This window comes from Calonectris borealis, chromosome 3 (assembly GCF_964195595.1).
Source record: "Calonectris borealis chromosome 3, bCalBor7.hap1.2, whole genome shotgun sequence".
Classification (NCBI taxonomy): domain Eukaryota; kingdom Metazoa; phylum Chordata; class Aves; order Procellariiformes; family Procellariidae; genus Calonectris; species Calonectris borealis.
In genome coordinates, this window is record NC_134314.1 from 1,125,691 (window position 1) to 1,144,563 (window position 18,873).

The 18,873-nt window shown below is 61.6% G+C and overlaps 2 protein-coding genes across 4 annotated transcripts in view; one reads left to right on the top strand and one right to left on the bottom strand.

Annotated features, from left to right (window-relative positions):
- Nucleotides 1-309: 309 nt before the first annotated feature.
- On the top strand, nt 310-7,415 carry GAREM2 (GRB2 associated regulator of MAPK1 subtype 2). Its single transcript, XM_075147967.1, has 6 exons — nt 310-421; nt 1,835-1,975; nt 3,752-3,882; nt 4,261-5,376; nt 6,156-6,319; nt 6,476-7,415. Exons 1-6 carry the CDS (start codon nt 310-312, stop codon nt 7,347-7,349), a joined length of 2,538 nt encoding a protein of 845 aa, XP_075004068.1. The 3' UTR covers nt 7,350-7,415.
- A 1,242-nt stretch (nt 7,416-8,657) lies between these two features.
- HADHA (hydroxyacyl-CoA dehydrogenase trifunctional multienzyme complex subunit alpha) overlaps nt 8,658-18,873 on the bottom strand; it is a 28,153-nt gene continuing 17,937 nt past the window's right edge. For all 3 annotated transcript variants that reach the window (XM_075144765.1, XM_075144764.1, XM_075144763.1), the window contains 10 exons: nt 18,525-18,634; nt 18,101-18,235; nt 17,298-17,469; nt 16,501-16,587; nt 14,045-14,185; nt 12,697-12,765; nt 12,131-12,326; nt 11,122-11,236; nt 10,427-10,572; nt 8,658-9,280 (listed from right to left, as the gene is read on the bottom strand). In XM_075144765.1, the coding sequence (XP_075000866.1) occupies nt 9,135-9,280; nt 10,427-10,572; nt 11,122-11,236; nt 12,131-12,326; nt 12,697-12,765; nt 14,045-14,185; nt 16,501-16,587; nt 17,298-17,469; nt 18,101-18,235; nt 18,525-18,634 (1,317 nt within the window). In that variant the 3' untranslated portion in view covers nt 8,658-9,134. The remainder of the gene's footprint in view (nt 9,281-10,426; nt 10,573-11,121; nt 11,237-12,130; nt 12,327-12,696; nt 12,766-14,044; nt 14,186-16,500; nt 16,588-17,297; nt 17,470-18,100; nt 18,236-18,524; nt 18,635-18,873) is intronic.

Below are 18,873 nucleotides of genomic sequence, written 5' to 3' on the forward strand. Positions count from 1 at the left end.
CGCGTCCCCTCCCCGGGGCACCCCCGGGAGCCGCCCCCACCCCGGGGGGTCCCCGCCGGGGGGGTGCCCGGCCAAGGAGGGGGGGGTCCCGCCGGGGGGTCCCCGCCCGCCGCCACCGCCTCCCCCCGCCTGCCGGGGCGGGCGGGCAGGAGGGGCCGGGGGCGGGCGGGGGGCGGCTCCCGGCTGCCCCGCTCCCCGCCGCCCCCCGCCCCCGGCCCCGGCCCGCCGCTGCCCCGGCCCGGCGGCGGCGATGGAGCCCGGCGCGGCCGCCCCCCCCCGCGGCCCGGGGCCGGCCTGAGCCGCGATGCGATGGAGAAGCTGGCGGCGGGGCTGGCCCGGCTCCGCTGGAGCCCCGCGGCGCTGCCCCTCGATGCGATCGTCAGCCAGTGCCGGCTGCCCACCCTCGTCTGCCTGGGGCAGGGTGAGCGGCGGGGGCCGGGGCCGAGCGGGGGAAGGCTGGGGTGGGAGTAGCCCAGGGGAGATGAGGGCCGGAGGGGCGAGGAGGAGGAGGGAGGAAGGCTGGAGGGAGCAGGAGGAGGGAGGGAGGAAGGCTGGAGGGACGAGGAGGAGGAGGGAGGAAGGCTGGAAGGACCAGGAGGAGGGAGGGAGGCTGGAGTGATGGGGAGGAGGGAGGGAAGAAGGCTGGAGGGAGGAAGAGGAGGGAGGGAGGCTGGAGGGAGGAGGGAGGGGTGGAAGGCGGAGGGATGAGGAGGAGGGAGGAAGGCTTGAGAGTGAGGAAGAGGAGGGAGGGAGGAAGGCCAGAGGAAGGGATGGAGGGTGGAGGGACGAGGAGGGAGATAGGAAGGCTGGAGAGGTGAGGAGGAGGAATGAAGGCTGGAGAGGTGAGGAGGAGGAGGGAGGAAGGCTAGAGGGATGGGGAAGAGGAGGGAGGAAGGCTGGAGAGACACGGAGGAGGGAGAGAGGAAGGCTGGAGGGGTGAAGAGGAGGAAGGAGGAAGGCTGGAGGGAAGAGGCTGAGGAAGGAGGAAGACTAGAGGGACCAGGAGAAGGGAGGGAGGCTGGAGTGATGAGGAGGAAGGAGAGAGGAAGCCTGGAGAGGTGAGGAGGAGGAGGGAGGAAGGCTGGAGGGCCAGGTGAGACATGACCAAGCTGCTGTCCCAGCTGCTGCTGTTCGGACCCTTCTCCCGTGGGGGGCCGGGGGCTGGGGCGGGAGGGGGCAGGGGGCCGGGGGGGCCGGGGCAGGGGCTGCCTCTCACCTGGATCCTTGGGCTCCTGCCCCGGGCCTGATGTGCCGCCCGTGGGGGTGTGGGGGGGTGTGGGGGGCCCAGCTGCCCCCCGCCCCCCAGCCATGGGGCCGGGCACTGGTTGCCCTCGTCACCCTTTTGGGGTGGTGGCACCAGGCTGGCAGGGCCTCGGAGCCACCGTGTCCCCTCGCCACCCTCCCCGGGACACAGCCTGGCTGTGACCCCCCCGCACAGGCTGGGTGGGGAGCAGGGGGTGCAGGGGAGCGGGGTGCACCGTGGGGTGCACAGGGTCACCCCGGCGTGGCCGTGCAGGCGGTGCCCCCCTCCAGAGCAGGGTCCCCTCCGGAGCCGGGTGGGTGCTCGGGGCCGTGCCGGGGGTGGGTGCCGGGGCCGCGGGGTGCAGCGGCGGTGGGGGCCCCCGTGCCGGCCCCGTCTCAATAAACTTCTTGTTTGCGGCGGCTGCAGCTTCTCAGGGGGGACAAAGAAATTGTTTCCTGGGCAACTGGCGGCTCTTGGCAGCGGGCACCCGCTCATCCCTCCGGCCCCTGTCCGTCCGCCCGGGCACCCCCGGGTGCCCCGGGGAGCGTGGGGGGCGTCCCGGGGATGGTGACAGCCCCGTCCCCCCGGCAGGCGAGCGCGTGGAGGGGGTGAGCGCCCAGGACGTGCTGCTGGTCCACTCCTGCCGGCAGTGGACGACGGTGACGGCTCACAGCCTGGAGGAGGGACACTACGTCATCGGCCCCAAAATCGACATCCCGCTCCAGTACCCAGGTGGGGGCGGCCGGGGCGCGAGGGGCGAGGACAAGGTGTCGGTGTCCCCTGGGGCATCAGGGCTGGGACCCCCAGCCCCCCGCTCTGGCGGCTGAACTGGGGCTGCTCCAGTATGGGCCAGTCTGGGGGAGGAGATGCTCTGGTTTGGGGGCTGCTCTTTGCCTCTCCCAAAGCCGGGGTGCGGGGGGGGGCTGGCAGGGATGGGGTGGGGATGAGGATGGAATGGGATGCGGACAGGGATAGGGACAGGGACTGGGTGGGATAGGATGGGATGGGAGAGGGATGGGGATGAGGATGGGGACAGGGATGGGGATGAGGATGGGGACAGGGATGGGACGGGGACAGGGATGGGACAGGGACAGGGATGGGATGGGGATGAGGATGGGGATAGGAGAGAGATGGAGATGGGGACAGGGATGGGATGGGATGGGGAGGAGGATAGGGGTGGGGAAGGGATGGGATGGGGACAGGAATAGGGATGAGGTTGGGATGGGCTAGGATGGGGACAGGGATGGGGATGAGAGATAGGGGTAGGGGTAGGGGTAGGGATAGGGGTGGGGGCAGGGGTACAGGTAGGGATAGGGGTAGGGATAGGGGTAGGGGTGGGGGTAGGGATAGGACTGGGGGTAGGGATAGGGATAGGGGTAGGGGTAGGGATAGGGACGGGTAGGGGTAGGGACAGGGGTAGGGACAGGGATAGGGGTAGGGCCAGGGCTGGGGATGGGACCGGGGCTGGGGCTGGCAATGCAGACGAGGGTGCTGAGATGCCGGCGGCCGCTTGTAGCAAGAGCCTTAATGACCACTCTAAGTGCTCGTCATGTCGGTAATGAGTCCTGCTAATAAATAAATAATGGGAAATGGCGTGGGGGAGGGGTTAATCACCCATCCCAAGGGGGAGCCGCGGAGGGGAGGGCCAGCAGTGTGTTAACCGGCGTCAGGGGCTCGGCCGTGCCCACCCCGGTGCGTGGGGCTGCCCCCGGCTCAGGCACCGCGGCTCCAGCCTCGACCGACTCCTGTGTCCCCGGTGCCACGGCCCCGGCCGGGACCCTGCCCGGCGAGGGGCAGCCGCGGGCCCGGCACGGCTCGGCACGGGGCTGGCAGCGGCGGAGCCGGCTGGCGCGGGCGCGTCGGGGCATTGATATTCCCCTCAGGTCCGTCCCTGCCGAGCCGATGCCAAGGGCCGCAGTTTTGCTGCCGGCCGCAGCCCCCCCTCCGCTCCCGGCTCCTGCCATCGCCTCCGCCGCCGGCTCTGCTGCTGAGCCCTCGGTCCCCTCCCCGGGGGCTCTCCTGCCCGAGGCGTGGGGCGGGGGGGGTCGCGGGGCCCCGGCGGGGTGGGGGCTGGGTTTCGGGGGGCAATGGGGCTCCCTCTGATCTTGGCTGCCCTTGCTCCAGGCGGGTTCCTCCGTCCACGGGGCATTTCTGTGGCCGCTTTGGGGTGTTCCCGCAGCTCGGGGGGTGCCGGAGCAGCATTGCCAAGACACCCCATGTGCCCGGGGCTTTGTCCCAGCCAAAAGCCCCCCTTGATGCTGTGTGGGTGGGGAGCAGGTATGGGGGGGTGCTCTGCTGTCCCCTCGCAGCACTTGGCCACACTGGGTGAACCCCTCTACCCACAGAGGTGCCCCCCCCAAAGTGTGGTGGGGACCCCAGGCCAGCCTCGAGGGTGGCTGCCCCCCGCGACGGGCCGTGCTGACCCCAAGGTGGGTCACAGCAGGTCCCTGCGGCCAGGACCTGGAGATGGGCTCTTCTCACCGCCGCGGGTCTGGCTGTCCCACCCAGGGAAGTTCAAGCTGCTGGACCAGGACCGGGACATCCGCGAGCCCGTGCAGTACTTCAACAGCGTGGAGGAGGTGGCCAGCATCTTCCCAGACCGCGTCTTCGTCATGGAGGCCATCACCTTCAGCGTGAAGGTCGGTATGGGGACAGAAGGGATAGCAGGGGACGGTGGTGGGACAGCAGGTGAATGTCAGGGAGTGGTGGTGAGGCAGCAGGGGATGGTGGTGGGACATCGGGGTTGGTGGTGGGACATTGGGGATAGTTGTGGGTAGCAGGGGATGGTGATGGGAACAGGGGTGTGGTGGTGGGATATCAGGGGTCGGTAGTGGGACATCAGGAGAGGACAGTGGGCCAGCAAGGGATGGTGGTGGGACATCAAGGGTTGGTGAAGGAACATCAGGGGATGGCGGTGGGGCACCAGGGGTTGCTGGTGGCACATTACAGGATGGTGGTTGGACATCAGGGGACAGTGCCAGGGCAGCGGGTCCCATGGCGGGGCTGTCCCGGGGCAGGTGGTGTCGGGGGAGTTCAGCGAGGACAGCGAGGTGTACAACTTCACGCTGCACGCGGGGGACGAGCTGACGCTGATGGGCCAAGCGGAGATCCTCTGCGCCAAGACGGTGAAGGAGAAGTCGCGCTTCAACACCATCCTGCGGAAGCTGGGCAAGGCGGCGCCGGCGGTGGGGGCCAGGCAGGTGAAGGGCAAGATGCCCTGCCTGATCTGCATGAACCACCGCACGAACGAGAGCCTCAGCCTGCCCTTCCAGTGCAAGGGCCGCTTCAGCACCCGCAGCCCCCTCGAGCTGCGGCTGCAGGAGGGCGAGCACACCATCCGCAGCATCATCGAGAAGGTGCGGCTGCCCGTCAACGTGGCCGTGCCCAGCCGCCCCGCGCGCAACCCCTACGACCTGCACGCCATCCGCGAGGGCCACTGCTACAAGCTGGTCAGCATCATCTCCAAGACGGTGGTGCTGTGCTGCATCCTCCGCCGGGACGAGCTGGTCCCCTTCCACTTCCTCCTGCTGACCGACATGCCCCGCTTCCAGCTGCCCGAGGGGCTGCTCGCCGGGGACCCCCAGCTGGAGAAGCTGCTGCGGGACAGCGCCGCGTACTGCCACGACCGCTTCAACCCCGACGAGTACTCGCGGGCCGTGCGGGAGGCCAAACCGGACTTTTCGGAGGAGTGCGCCAGCCCCCGGCGCCTGCGGCTCTGCCTGCCTGCCTGCGCCCGCGAGGAGCTCTGCCAGCCCCTCCAGCGCCTCTCCCTCTGCGCCTGCAGCACGGGGGTCCCCCGGGAGCCCGCCGCCCGCTGCCAGGGACCGCGCGGCGTCGCGGGGGGCACTCTGCGCCCGCCGCTGCCCGACTTCCCCGACCCCGACCGGGAGTACATGACGCCCGACTGGGCTGAGCCCGAGTTCAGGACTCAGGAGCCGCTGGAGATCCCCTACGAGGAGCTCTGGAGCAACCCCAGCCCGGAGGGCTGCTGCGAGCCCGGCGGCGGTGCCGGCCGGCAGGACCTCGTCTCCTTTGGGGCCGTCACCCCACTGGGCTCCCCGCACCGCCCCGGCGTGCCCGGGGACGAGCCCCGCGGGGACACCCCGCCCCCCGTGCCACCCAAGTCGGAGGCGGTAAGAGCCGCGGTCCTGTCCCCAGGGATGGGGAATGACACCCCTGGGGTCCCGCCAGCCACCCTGGCCGGGGCCGATGCACCGGGACAGCCGGGCGGTGAGCTGTCAGCCCCACGGCGCAGCCAGCCCGGCCCCTCCCCGGGGGCTGCGGGGCTCTGGGCTGGGAGCCCCTGGTCCCTGGCTGCGGGGTCCCTCCCCAGCTCTGTTCGGTCACCAGAATCCTCTGGGCTCCCCGCCACCACAGGGTACCCAGTTCCCCAGGGCTCCCCATCACCAGGGGGTACCCAAATCCCCAGGACACCCTTGTATCATGGGGTACCCAGTTCCCCAGGGCTCCCCATCACCAGGGGGTACCCAAATCCTCAGGACACCCTTGTATCATGGGGTACCCAGTTCCCCAGGGCTCCCCGTCACCAGGGGGTACCCAAATCCCCAGGACACCCTTGTATCATGGGGTACCCAGTTCCCCAGGGCTCTCTGAACCATGGGGTACCTGAATCTCTCGGGCTTCCCAGCACCATGGGGGTACCCAAATCCTCTGGGCTCCCCTGCACCGTGGCTATTGGAGTCCTTAGGGCTCCCCTGCATCGTGGGGTACCCAAATTTTTGGGGTCCCTGCACCATGGGGTAACCCGTTCCCTGGGGTACCCAGAGCTTCGTGGCTTGACCAGGGCTGGCTGCCCCCGAGCCCCCCATCGCCCTCTCCAGCCACGGGGTCCCGGGGGCAGATCCCCCGGCACCGGTGACTGGGGGCCTGACGGCGCTCGCCCCCCTTCCAGGTGAAGGAGGAGTGCCGGCTGCTGAACGCTCCCCCCGTGCCGCCCCGGGGCAGCCGCCCCCCGGCGCCCTGCAGCCCCCCAGCACCCCTGCGCTGCCCGAAGCTGGCGCCCGCTCCCTCGCCCAGCCCCAGCCTCTCCTACTACTCCTCGGGGCTCCACGATGGGTGAGTGGCTCCGGTGTGGCCGGGGACTTCGGGATGCTGTGGTGGGGACGGGGTGGCGGGTTGGCACCCTGGGTGGGATGTCCCTGCAGCATGGGGCTGGGGCCGGGGGGGGAGCGTGGTCCCGGGGCGATGGTGATGCTCCCCTTCCTCCGGCAGGTCGGTCCCACGGAGCGGCAGCGGCTCACCCTCGCCCGACGCCTACTCCCTGTACTGCTACCCCTGCACCTGGGGCGACTGCAAAGCCGGGGAGGCCCCCGGGCGCCCGCTGCCCCCCGCCGCAGTGCCCCCCGCCGCCCAGCCCGCCCCCACCTCCTGGTCGGACCCCTGGGCGTACGCCGAAGCGGGCGCCGGGGCGGGCAGCGGCTGCTCGACCCCGCTGCCGGGGGCCGAGCCCCCCCTCAAGCCCTACCGCAGCTGCCCCCGCCTCAAGCCCATGCACCCCCAAAAACGTTTTGCCCCCTTCGGGGCGCTCAACCCCTTCGCCGGCCCGGCCGAGTGGCCGGAGAGCCCGGAGTGGCCCAAGCTGCCTTCGGCCCCGGCCGCCCCCTCCTCCTCCTCCTCACCAGAGCCCTTTGCCCCCGTCGAGGAGCTGGCGCCCCCCCCTCGCCCACCCAAGGGCTTCGAGGGGGACAGCATCGTCATCCGTGGGGCGGCCCCGCTCTCGCCCGCCGTCCTGCGCGGGGCCGAGGGCGGCGTCACCCGCGTCTACCTGGCGCAGGGCGTCATCGAGGTGCCACCGGCGGCACGGGGTGACGGGGGGGTCCCGCCGGCCGCCCCCCGTCCCAGTGGGGACGGCTCGCCCTGGCTGCCCCCCGCCGACCTCTCGGCCCTCTCGCTGGAGGAGGTCTCCAAGTGCCTGCGCTTCATCGGCCTCTCCGAGGACGTGGTCAGCTTCTTCGCCCGCGAGCGCATCGACGGCAGCATCTTCGTGCAGCTCAGCGAGGAGATCCTGGCCGACGACTTCCGCCTCACCAAGCTCCAGGTGAAGAAGATCATGCAGTTCATCAAGGGCTGGCGCCCCAAGATCTAGTCGCACACCGGGGACCCCCTGGGCCGCGGGGGTCCCTCAGCCACCTGGACCATAGCTCCGGCTCTCCCTGCTCCCATCCCCTGTCCCGCTCCGCGGGCGCCCCGAAGCGGCAGTGCCCACCGGCTGTGGGTTTTCCTTCTCCCCAGCAGCTCAGCCCTATTGCCCAGCCCTCCCTCCTTCCCATTTTAACACTGGACGGTAATTTTGGCTCAAGTGGGCTGGAAAATACTGGAGTTTGCGTTGACTGGTTTAACTTAATCCTTGTGGATTAGCGTAATAAACGTACGGGAGAAAAATGAGCCACCGGAGAAGCCCCTTGCTCGGGGAGGAGGGGGAAAGGGGCTCTTGGTGGGGACGGAGGCTCCTTACATCCTCCATGCAAGGGAAGGCGTTGCTCTCGGAGCTGCTCCGGGCTGCCCACACCCCGGGGTGATTTCAGGGCCCTGGAAGGAAGCTCCCCTGCCTGACGGACATGGCTGACCCTGGGGAAGGGAAGCTGAGACCTGTCCTCGGGGCCGCATCCACCACCCAAAGCACCCGACTCACCCAGAGGTGCCCCAAGCCCCGCGAGCTCCCCACGCCCCACCGCGCAGAGCTTGGCGGGGCCACAGCAACGGCGGGTCTGGGACCAGAGCGCCCCAGCCCCAGCTCCAGCCCCTCGGCCACGCAGGGGAGCAGGGCTGCCCCGGACAAGGCTCAGACCCCCCCCCACAGCCCCTGCACTGCCCTCCATGCAGGGGGCCCAGGGGCTGCTGCACCCCCCCGGAGGGCTGAAGGCTGGTCACCAGCTCCGCAGGCAGCCCGGCGCCTCCCGCAGCAGAGGCAGGATGAGACGATGGCTGAGCCCGACTTTGTCCTGGTGGCTTTGAGACATGAACACCGAGGTGACATGGAAAGAGCAGCGTCACCCAGCTCCCGACCCAGGGCCTGCCAGGGCACAGGGAAAAGGCTGGAGCCCGAGGAGGCAGCGAGGCGGAGGCCAGGCCAGCTCCGAAATCGGTGGCAGGTGCAGAGAGATTTAAAGCCTTTTAGTTTAAACCGAGCTCTCCCCGCGGGGGACCCTTCTGGCCTCTGGCTGCTTGATTTGCAATTACAGGCGGCTCCATCTGCCAGGATAACCCCGGCGGCAGCGCTCGGGGCCAGACAAAAGAGCCGGAGGCTTCTCACAGACCCTGATTGATGGCAGAGGTGACAGAGCCGGTCTTTGTTCCGCACTGCCGCCCTCCCCTGCCTTTCCCCACCCTCCGGCAACTGCCGGCAGCCCCTTTGTGGGTCTCGCAGCTGGCAAGCACAGAGAAGACCCCAGAGGATTGCCTGAACGCTTTATTTCCGACTCGAGCGGTTCTCTTCCTCGGTGCCGAGAGTCTGCTGCCCCAGCGAGATGGGAGGAGAAGCAGGCATGGAGTCCAAATCCAAGAGACGGGGATTTATGGTTGGAGGTTTATGGAAAGGCAAGGCCTCGGGGCCAGACGTGTGCTGGATGCTGCCTGCCAGACCGGGAGCTCTGGAGGTCGCAGCATGGAGGTGAACGCAGAAGAAATTCTCTCTTCCAGCAAGGAGGAACCAGGCCCACGCTGGCAGGGGACGGGCGTGCCCAACACACAGTAGCTGGTAAGGCACTTGAAATGACTACGAGCCCCGAGGCCACCCACTGCCACCCTCCTTCCGTCCCTGCCCTCCCTGGGTGCTTTGCAGATTAACCTAGAGGATGGGGTGTCGCTGGAGAGCCGGTGGCCCCCGGCTCGAGCTGTCGGCGTGTCACGGGTGGGCGGCATCGGGCCACGCTCACTGGTGGAATTTCTTGCTCGGGCTGTTGGCGTAGTCCAGCAGCAGCTGGCACGGCGTGAACTGGCTGCCGTAGACGGCCTCGTATTTCCGCAGCTTGTCCACCAGCTGCTTGGCTCCGTACGAGTCTGCGTACCTGAAGGGACCTGCCAGGACAGGGGGACACATCTGAGACAAGGAAGCGAGAAGCACCAAGGTGCCTGGAAGGTGAGAGCACCGGATTCGGCCAATCCGCCCTCCAAAAGCGATCCCCAGCCTCTCGGCAGGACAATGCAGGACCCTGCTCCCTGCCTGCCCACCTGCGCCGAGCAGAGGCAGACTGGATTGCCGGGGACAAGCACAGGTAACCGGGACTGCTCCCTTAGTCCGAGTTGCCTCAAGGCAGGGAAGCGCTAGGTACTCAGCAGAAGCACCACCTCATGCCCGAGAGCCCTCAGTACCCTTCCGTTGTGACCCAAACCACAGCTCGTGCTTCGTCCACTGCCCAGGCCACGGCCACAGCCACCCAGCCAGGTTGCAGATGGGTCCAGGAGAACTTTGCCCATGCTCTTGGCTAGTACCTTGGCCTGAAAAGTGCCGTGCACCACGGCCGAGGTTATCAGCTCAGCTTTATCCGTGCCATGTGCAGGCATGGGGGGAACGGCGTGTCCTTGGGCACCATTTCTCAACTCTGCGTGCAGCACAAGACCTGGTTTCCAGAAGAGCTGCGAGACGCCTGCCTGCCCGCCCAGGCAAGTAGCAGTGGCAAGAGATGAGATACCAGAGCCTCATTTTTTCACCGAGTGCCACAGGCTGCACAAAAGCCAGGGATTTCTTAAAAATGTAAGGCTTTTGCAAGTCTCCCATCCCACCTACACCCCCGTGACTATCAGGCATGGTAAAAGCTCCTCCTTTGAAGTTCTCACGGGAAGTGCTGATGAGGCTGGGACCAGCATGGCTCTGCCTTCATATTCAAACCTGAAGACACAGCAAAGGGCCTGGTGAGAGTCCCTTGATCCTCGCCAGCCACAGCTCTGTGAAACAGCTGTACCAGCAGAGGAACTCCACAGGGTCCCGGCAGAAGCACCTCACAGCAGCTCTAGGCTCACTGCCACCTCTTGTGGGGTGGGAATGCTGGAGCATTCTCTGGCTCAGGCTTTACGTGGGAGAAGGACACTCAGGCTTGTCAGACTGCAGCTCAAACCTGGCCTTAACAGCTGACTCGCCGCTGGTGGCTAGAGCCCACTGGGCAAGCCCACTACGAAGCTTTCGAGCCAAGCCATGTAGCCCAAACCCCAGCTGAACCCACTTACCTCCCAGGCATGGCGGGAAGCCCAAGCCGAACACAGCACCAATGTCTCCCTCCACAGGGTTGCTGAGGATCCCTTCCTGCAGGCACATGGCTGCCTCGTTCACAAACCTCGTCACAAAGCGCATCTGGATGTCCTCATCTGTGCAGCTGCAAGAAAAGGGTCTGTAAGGGCTGTGCAGGTAACGCAGCGGCGGGATGGAGGAGCACGTGAAGCCAGCCCAGACCGGGGACAGAGCCAGGCCTCACTGAGACTGTCCCTATCTGCGCGAGGATAAGGACTAAGTTCTGTGACGTGTCCTGAAGCAGGCACGTAAGAATGCCAACGGCTCGATCGGGCCAGGTGGGAACTTGCTCCAGAAGATGTTTCGGTGCCAGGCTGTACAACAGGTCTGATGCCAGGAAGGCCACAGCAGGGGCTGCACCAACTCGCCTGCCCGGACAAGCCCCACCACAGAAAAGCTTTCTGCAAAGGTGCCCGAGCAAATGCTGATAAATTCGAGGATGCCCCATTCGTGGTAGCACAGGCTCTCCAGAGCCAACAGCCTGCCCCCCCCCACGCCAGCTGGGAACAGCGAAATGCCGTCTGCAGCGACTCCGTGTTCAGCGCTGTCCTCCGGCGCTGCTGCTCAGGGGCAGGAGAAGGCGCTGGGGTGAGAGCCAGCCCACACCACCGCTCAAGCATGCACAGCTACTTACACTTCAGGTTTGGCTGGCACTTTGAACCGCGCCAAGATCTCATCCATGCCAGAATTCACGCTCCTGTTCTTCACCCCCTCCTGGTAAACATAAAAGCCTTTCCCTGCCTTGCGACCTGCCGGGGATAAAAAGAGACATCTTTACATCCTGCCACGCGTCCCGTTTGCTCCCGACACCTTCGCTTCTGATCTTGCGACTCCTGCTTCTGTTAGCACGAGCAGATCCTCCCAGCACAGGCAGCCTCTCTGCACTTCAGAGCGAGCCTGCTTCCTGCCTCACCGAGGCCGGAGGGAAGGGGCCCACGTCCAGCTGGCTCCTTGGCAAGATGTTGCCACTGTGCCAGGCCCTAACGCCTTCACTAGGTCCAGAGGACAGTCAAATAACGCCACCGTCTCCATGGCTACAGCAGCCAAAGGACACAGTCCTTGTCCACGCTTGGGAGCAAGGCACAGAGGTGACAAGATCTCCCGAGTAACCCTCGCTGCCAGGGGTCTGGTCGCAGCAAGGGTCATTGGAAGGTGAGAGCCATCACGGTCCAAGTGCAGGTCCCACTGCTGCTCCGTCCTGGCGTGCCCAGAGGCACAGCGGCCTCTGGCACCCAGTGCCACCAGGGCACAGCTTTGGCCACGCAGACAGAGCCATCATCTTTCCTTGCACAGAGCTTCTAAACCTCAGCTCAGGGCTTGTTTCACTTGAGCACATTTATTTCCAGCCATTTGCGCCCCATGTCCCAGAGCACTTGCGCAGGTTTCACGAAGGGGCCAGACACAGATTCATGAGATCCTGTCTGCTGCCTTTGCTCCGGGCAGCATCTTTGCCTGCTGCTGCCATTTCTGCAAAGGAAGGTCTGGCCACAGCCAAAGGTCTACCCAGGGTACAGCTGGGAGGGATTCCTGACCCATTCCAGAGCTGTTCTCTGACTGCTCTCACCTGAGGCAGAAGAGGCAGATAGATGCTTTTCCTTGACGAAAGGGGAAACATGTTCAATTAAAATAGCCTAGCATCTCACCTAAGAAGCCTTTTTGCACCATGAGCTTGAACAACTCGACGTCGCCTCCTCCAAAGCGCTCGCCAAAGGCCTTGCCAAGGTCCTCAGCCACGTGCGCAGCCACATCCACACCCACCTCGTCGATCAGTGTGGCAGCACCCACAGGAAAGCCAAAGGCTGTAGAGAGGGCATCTATTTTCTTTGGGTCAGTGCCCTCCTGCAGGTATAGAAGGGGAAGCAATGGTATCTCTGGTTAAGGTCCTGGAAAGCCAGCGTGGGGGCAGAAAGCCCTCGCTCATCTGGGGCCACGGACTGTGACCAGCCCCATTAGCCGTCCGATTACAGACAGGAGCAGTGTGATCATGCTTGCAATGCTCCTGACTCTCCCCTGGTGCCGTCTGGGGAGGAAAGAGCCTCATCACTGCCTGCACCAGGTCTCATCAGCCAAGAGCAGGCTGGGGACAACCATGGGCACCGGGACTGGTTACCCACCTCCCTTCTTGGCCAGGGCTGGGGTCAGCCTGATCGGGGTCAAGGAAGAAGCAGAGTTTACACGACTATTTGGCAGATGCTGTCGGAATACACACCTGGAGAACTCGAACCACTTCTGCGAGCATCGGCCCCAGGCACCTGGTGGTGTAGAAGCCAGGCCCATCCTAGGGAAGAAGAGTGCAGCAGGAAGGCAGGTGAGTACGACCTGCAGGAACACACCCTCTCTCCGCAGCACAAGGACTGTGTTTCACAGCCCGGGCTGCAGTTCAGGCACTGACATGCAGGGCAGACACACTGAACTCCATTTCTAACAGTATGTTATCAACTGCTAGAATAGCTTTTTCCTGTAGGGCTCAGCAGTGTTTGAAGACTTCCATGAACTTACTCCCTGGAAGAGTGTTTTTACTTGAAATAGTGCCTGGAGGTCCCAAGCAGGCTGCAGAAGTCCCCTCGCTTCACCAAGCCCAACACGCTGATGGGGGAAAGGGTGCTCAGCGCAAGTGAAACAGGCATAAACTGGTTGTTTCACCTCTGATATTGCTCACAAAGTCAGGAAGCAACAGATCAGCTGCAAACTGCCACTCATGGAAGCGTCTGATGTGGAGATGTGGGTTAGAGAAGCAGCACTGTATCTCCGCTGGCCTTTAGAGATGCCTAGAGCACTTTTAGACAAGCCAGTTTTCCCGGCACCACAGGAGAGACCTGCTCAGCGTTGCTGGCAACCTCACACATCACTGAAGAGATCAATCCAAAAATACACTCAAACTGCCCTGAGCCTACTGGCTGAACTTCCCACACAGCTGAAACAGCATCACTGATGCTTTTTACTAGGGAGCATGAGACCAGCTCTCTCTGGAGGGCCGTGTGTTCAACAGCAGCCATCAGCCTAACAAACCACCCAAAGCCCATGGCTTTTCTGAGAGCCTGCTGCCTCTTCCTACAGGTCACAGTGGTTTCTTCTCAACTCCTGCCTCGCTGTGCTGCGCTCAGTCTTCTCCCTCTGCTTGGTATAGCTCTTCCCCTATGCTTGCACGCGTATTTCTGCCCTCTCTCACACAAGATTTAAACCCAGAAAGAGGAGGGTTACTGCTCACAGGCCCCTCTGTCCTTGCAGCTTGCCAGGGAGAAGAGTTGGTGAGAGTCCTGGTCAGATTCTGCTCCATCTCGGACGCGACTACAGATTTCAGCCTCCTGGAAGTTGTGTGGAACAGGACTGCCAGCAAATCGTGCTGGCCGACCAGACCGTTCCTGAGCCCTCTGGCCTTCCATGGCTCCAAAGGACATCTGAGAGATCACCTGGGCACCTTCTAACCTTCATTTTTACTTCTCAGCATGAGTAGCTAATGCCAGTGTATTCACAGCCACATTTCAGCCTCCTCTCAGTGCACAAGCCTGCCCTTTTATTCATTATCCCAGCTCATACTTTGTGCAGTGTTTCCTCACCTTTACCACGATGACGACCTTGCCCTGTTTGAGGCCAACAGCAACAGCAGAAGCAGCCGTGTCCTGGGATGTTTTGTCTGTGGTGATTATTTCCAGCAGCTGCATTTTGTCAACAGGGGAGAAGTAGTGCATCCCGATCACCTAGGCAGAAGGAAAAGCTCAGGGTTAAGCAGGGTTAAGGCAGACTTTGGCGCCCAGAGTAATCTGCTGGGCAAGTCAATGCCCAACTGCAGAGGGAAGCAGGCCAGCAGGGGCTGCAGCACCCACCACCACCGTGCACTATCCATTCAGCCACACACTCCACTGTATCCCTCTGACGGGAGGGCTCTCCAACTCCCTTTCCCTCCTCGGCTTTCCCAAGGACACAGCACATGCCCCACAGCTCTTGCCTCAGTGAGGATTTAGGGAGAACGCTTACAGGACCAAGAATGCTGCTCAGCTCTCTCTGTACTTGTTGATAGTCTGGCAGCAAAACCTGTCTGGGAATCTTAGCCGAGCTCAGTCCCCAGGCAAATTACAGGCACTGCGTGATCTGCAGGTACTGTCTGAGCTGGCAGAGGAGCCACACGCCTGGATGGTGCTCCTGGACTCTGAAAGCGGAACAGCAGTCACGGAGACAGATGTTGAGCACAGTCCCTGTGTTCTGCTCGTGAATGTTTTGGTTTTGGTGGGTTTTTTTTGGTGATGAAGTGAATTTAAGGACAAGAAGGCGTGTTTCCAGAAACTAATTACAGAGGTAAGTGCAGCCTTTCTCTGGGAACAGCATTCAAGTGGAGATTAGTCAGCTGCGTGCCTCACTTTCTTAACACGACCATGTAATCAGCGTGTCACCTTCATGCCTCCTGGAAGCTACACTTGGCACTAAGATCTGTATAAGTCAGAGGCACCTTGCAGGAGAGTTGCAGACTGCAAAAGTAATTAAAGAAAATACACTAATTAGTTAACTGATTTCCTATTAGTTTCCCCATAAAGAGCCATTACACAGGCAATTTATACAGCAAGAGGATGTTATTTGCAAGTATGAACAAATAAGACTCGGTGTGCATTTCCGATGCAACTAAGGTCCGACAGCAAACCAGAAGAGGCTCACGAAGGTCACAGGAAGCTCCAACAGTGGGAACACACGCTGTTACTCTGCCTTTGCAGAAGTCCACAGAACTTCTGCAGGAAGACAAGCAGCAGAGGCAATGCACTGACCAGGGCAGTACTTGAGACCCTTGTAAGAGTTTAGGGAACCAGCCAAGGTGCTTTTGCATTTGTGTAACACTTTCCAGCTGAGCTCCAGAGCTTCCCCCTCCTTTTGCCCAAGCTGCTACTGCCTCCCCAACCCACCTGTTTTAGAGAGGGAGATGGGATTACCTAGCAGGAGAACTGCTTGCCCTTTCCTTCATTTTCTGCAGCCCCAGATTCCTCAAATGAGGGGGAAGTGTTTCCCCCCTTTTTATATCAAGGCCCTAGACTGATGCTTAGCCCTCGGGAGGTGACTCCACCTGGTCACACAGATCCCTCACACTACTTCGGACACTGCAGTGTCACGTCTGGTCTCCTGCTGCTGCTCCCTGAAGGGAGCAGGTCTCCTGTAGGGCCTGCGTCAGCTCTGCCAGCCTCACGCTAGCAGGTATTACAGGTACCCTCGGAAGTCACAGACGGCAATGAAAAGCAGCACGCAGCTGACTCCTCCCAATCCTCATTCACACCCCTCAGATGGTAACTCCACCAAGGACGTCCCTCAGGGCAGGCTGCTCCACACGAAGCAGTGTTCCTACTCAGCTGTGTTTGCCTGGGCGAAGGGATGAGGATGCAGCTACTTTATATGCTGTTTAGACTTCAAGCAAAGGGATGAAGAAGTCCCTTGCTCCAAACCTCTGCCACAAGCTGCTATGTTGCTCTTGGTGTCCTGTTCACATGGATCATTTGGAGCCAGAGAGAAAACCCCACCACTCCCCCAGGAGCTGATCCCATGGCTGACCAAGGCTTCAGTTTCAGCACCTCCGAGTTCAGCTTCCAGCCCCAACTTTTCTTCCCCTTTTGCTGCTAGGTTAGTGCCTTCTCCCTGAGAAGGCATTTTCCCATCATGGCAAGTCACTCCTATGTCTAATCAACATAACAAAATGACTGAAATCTTCCTGGCTGGAATTCTCTCAGCTTGAGTCCTTCTATGGCTTCTCTGCCCCGTTGCGTGCATTAACATTTCCTGAAGTGCTCTCACCTCCCTACTGCACCTTGCCTCGCCAACATCGTACTGGGGCTGAGTCTACCTTCACACCCTTCCTACCCGTCCAAGGACCACAAGCTCTTTGTCCAAAGCTTGCACTGGGGGCAGAGGATGAGCTGTTTCACGTTCTGAGGAGGAAGCAGAAGATCCCAGCGCTCGCCTACAGCAAAGCCAGTTTGCCCCTAACAGGCAGCTCAGCGCAGAGCAGGTTCACAGCAGGCACATTGCACTGGGTACTCACCTTCTCTGGCCTCTTGCTAACAGCAGCAATTTGGCTGATTGGGAGGGCAGATGTGTTACTGGCGAAGATACAGTGAGCGGGGATCACCTGTGGCAGGGGGTGGAAGAGAGAGCGTAAACGCACAGGCTCCTGAGCCAGATCCAGAGCATGCTGTGCAGAGCCCTGAGAACAGCACCAGCACCCGGTAACCCTGACAAACAAGGCAAGCTTGATTTTCTCTGTCAGGGCAGACAGCATTAGAAACTAATTCTAAAGCAGCAGCCCAAGTCAGCCAGATCCGACTTCCCCTGAACTCTCCCCAGGCCTGTAATATTAGTCTCAGAGCACCCATGTTTCTGCCAGACCACTGCAACTACATTAAACACTGCAGGGAGGGATTTCAGAGAGGTGCACAGACCAGCTCCTTTACCATACGCTTATTTTCCCAAGAGTGCTCTTGAACAGAAAAGAGCAGCAGCAGCAGCAAGCTAGAGATAGTAAGTAAAAAGTTACGGAGATACCAAAAGACATTACTGTCATATCAATGTTTTTTTGGAGCAGCTCCCAGGAGTCAGGGAATGTCAGAACTGCCCCATCCAGCTGAGAACTCGTGACTCCTTACTGAACACTGAATATCCTTAGTCAATAGGAAGGCTGCCCTTGACACTCACCCAGGTACTGACATAAAAACTTGCACCAAGCACCAAACCGCAGCACAAAGGAGATGTGACAAACCCAGCAGCACAGGACAGGACACCCTGAGTCTCCACCATACAAGGGGCCACATCTAGCACAAGCTGCTCAGAACTGATACTCACGGCCTCCACTTCCTTCAGCACTTTGTGCTTGATGTTAATGTCCTCGAACACAGCCTCGATCACCATGTCTGCCTTCTCAAAGCCCTTGTAGTCCAGCTGGCCCGTCAAGTTGCTGAGAATGGAGTCCCTCTCAAACGATGTCAGACTCTTCTTCTTCACCTTGCCGTTCAGCCTAGGGAAGGACAGCTCTGTCACAGCTCCTGGGCAGGCCAGCCCAGACTGCTAGAGGTGCACCACAACACCAAGGGCATCCCTCCCTCCTGGAGCTGGGACCCAAAACACCGTCTCCAATCCAGCAGGACTGTCACTTTGCCTACTGGCCCCTCCTTCCATCTGGAAAAAGGAGAGCCATGCTCACACAACTCAGCTGGTACATTAGTCTGAAGGTCAATCGCTGACATCCCTGATGATGCACAGCTGAGCACTATTACTGCTGAGCCAGGAGGACAGGGGGAAAGAAATCCAGCTTTCCAGAAGTCTGACCCGATGCCTCCCGATGGTCCTCTAGGCAGCCAGGATTACTCCCTCCCCCCCTTAGCTCTATAAGCTACTGCTAAATCTAAAAGCTAAAGCAATCATCTGTTAAGTCATCTACCTACCTAAGGAGCTAAGGCTGAATACACTGGGCCTATTTCGTAGCAATATCCCAGCACACTGCATAGGGCAACCTTAAAAGAAAGCATTTCTGTGACATCTGATGGTAGAAGACCCCAAAGGAACAGAGGTGTCAGGAGTTCCTGACTGCCTGAAAGCAGAGGAGCAGCCCCATCCCATCCCGAGCAAATTCCTTTTAACTCACGTACCCCTTGAAGACCTGCTGCTGTCCTCTGTCCAAGCCTTGCTGTGCTGTGTCCTTCAGAATGGTCTTCAGTCCCTTATCCACTGAAACCTGTGCGATCCCAGCTCCCATCAGCCCTGCTCCCAGCACTGCCAGAGTCCTGCACAGAAAAGGACCAGCAGACATGTTCAAAGCTACAAATAACTGAATTTCCATTGTTACCATCACTCGCACAGATCCTGTCCACCCAGGCACTATTTTTAGTGAGGTCATGCAAGAAGATTTCACTTGTGGGCGAGACCTCCAAACTGCAGAGGATTAGCCTTCTGGAGGCTGGAAATCTCTCTGCTCTGCCGCGCTGCTTTTCAGGACTCTAGGCCACTCGGTCCCAAGAGCCTTTCAGCAGAGGTCCTCCAACTGCTCCTCAGGCATCCCACACTTGCACTTACTTGACCTCTCGCTGAGGTGTTCCAAACTTGTTCTTCTTGCAGCGCACCTGTCCGTGGTAAAGTCCAATCAGCGCCTTGGATTCCTTAGTCACTGCAAGTTGGCCAAAGCTCTGGAAGAAAGGGGAGAGGGAAGCGAGAGTTTAGCATTTAACAGCTGTCTCGCTTCCTGCACGCACCCATCAAAAACATGGCAAGGGGAGAGCACAGCCACCCGTGTAACCGCACAGACTGGTAACCTGGTCAGAAAAGGAAGAACGGACAGGGCACGTGTATCCTCTGCAGAGAGGCACCTTCTGTGCTAAGCACAGCCCGCTCTGCACCACTACTTCCCTATGGGCTGCCAGAAAGG

Excerpts from the sequence above, each read along its gene's own strand:
- GAREM2 (XM_075147967.1), top strand. The coding sequence starts at position 310 with ATGGAGAAGCTGGCGGCGGGGCTGGCCCGGCTCCGCTGGAGCCCCGCG. Across the intron at positions 422-1,834 it reads CCTCGTCTGCCTGGGGCAGG|GCGAGCGCGTGGAGGGGGTG; the intron begins GTGAGCGGCGGG and ends TCCCCCCGGCAG. Across the intron at positions 1,976-3,751 it reads CATCCCGCTCCAGTACCCAG|GGAAGTTCAAGCTGCTGGAC; the intron begins GTGGGGGCGGCC and ends TGTCCCACCCAG.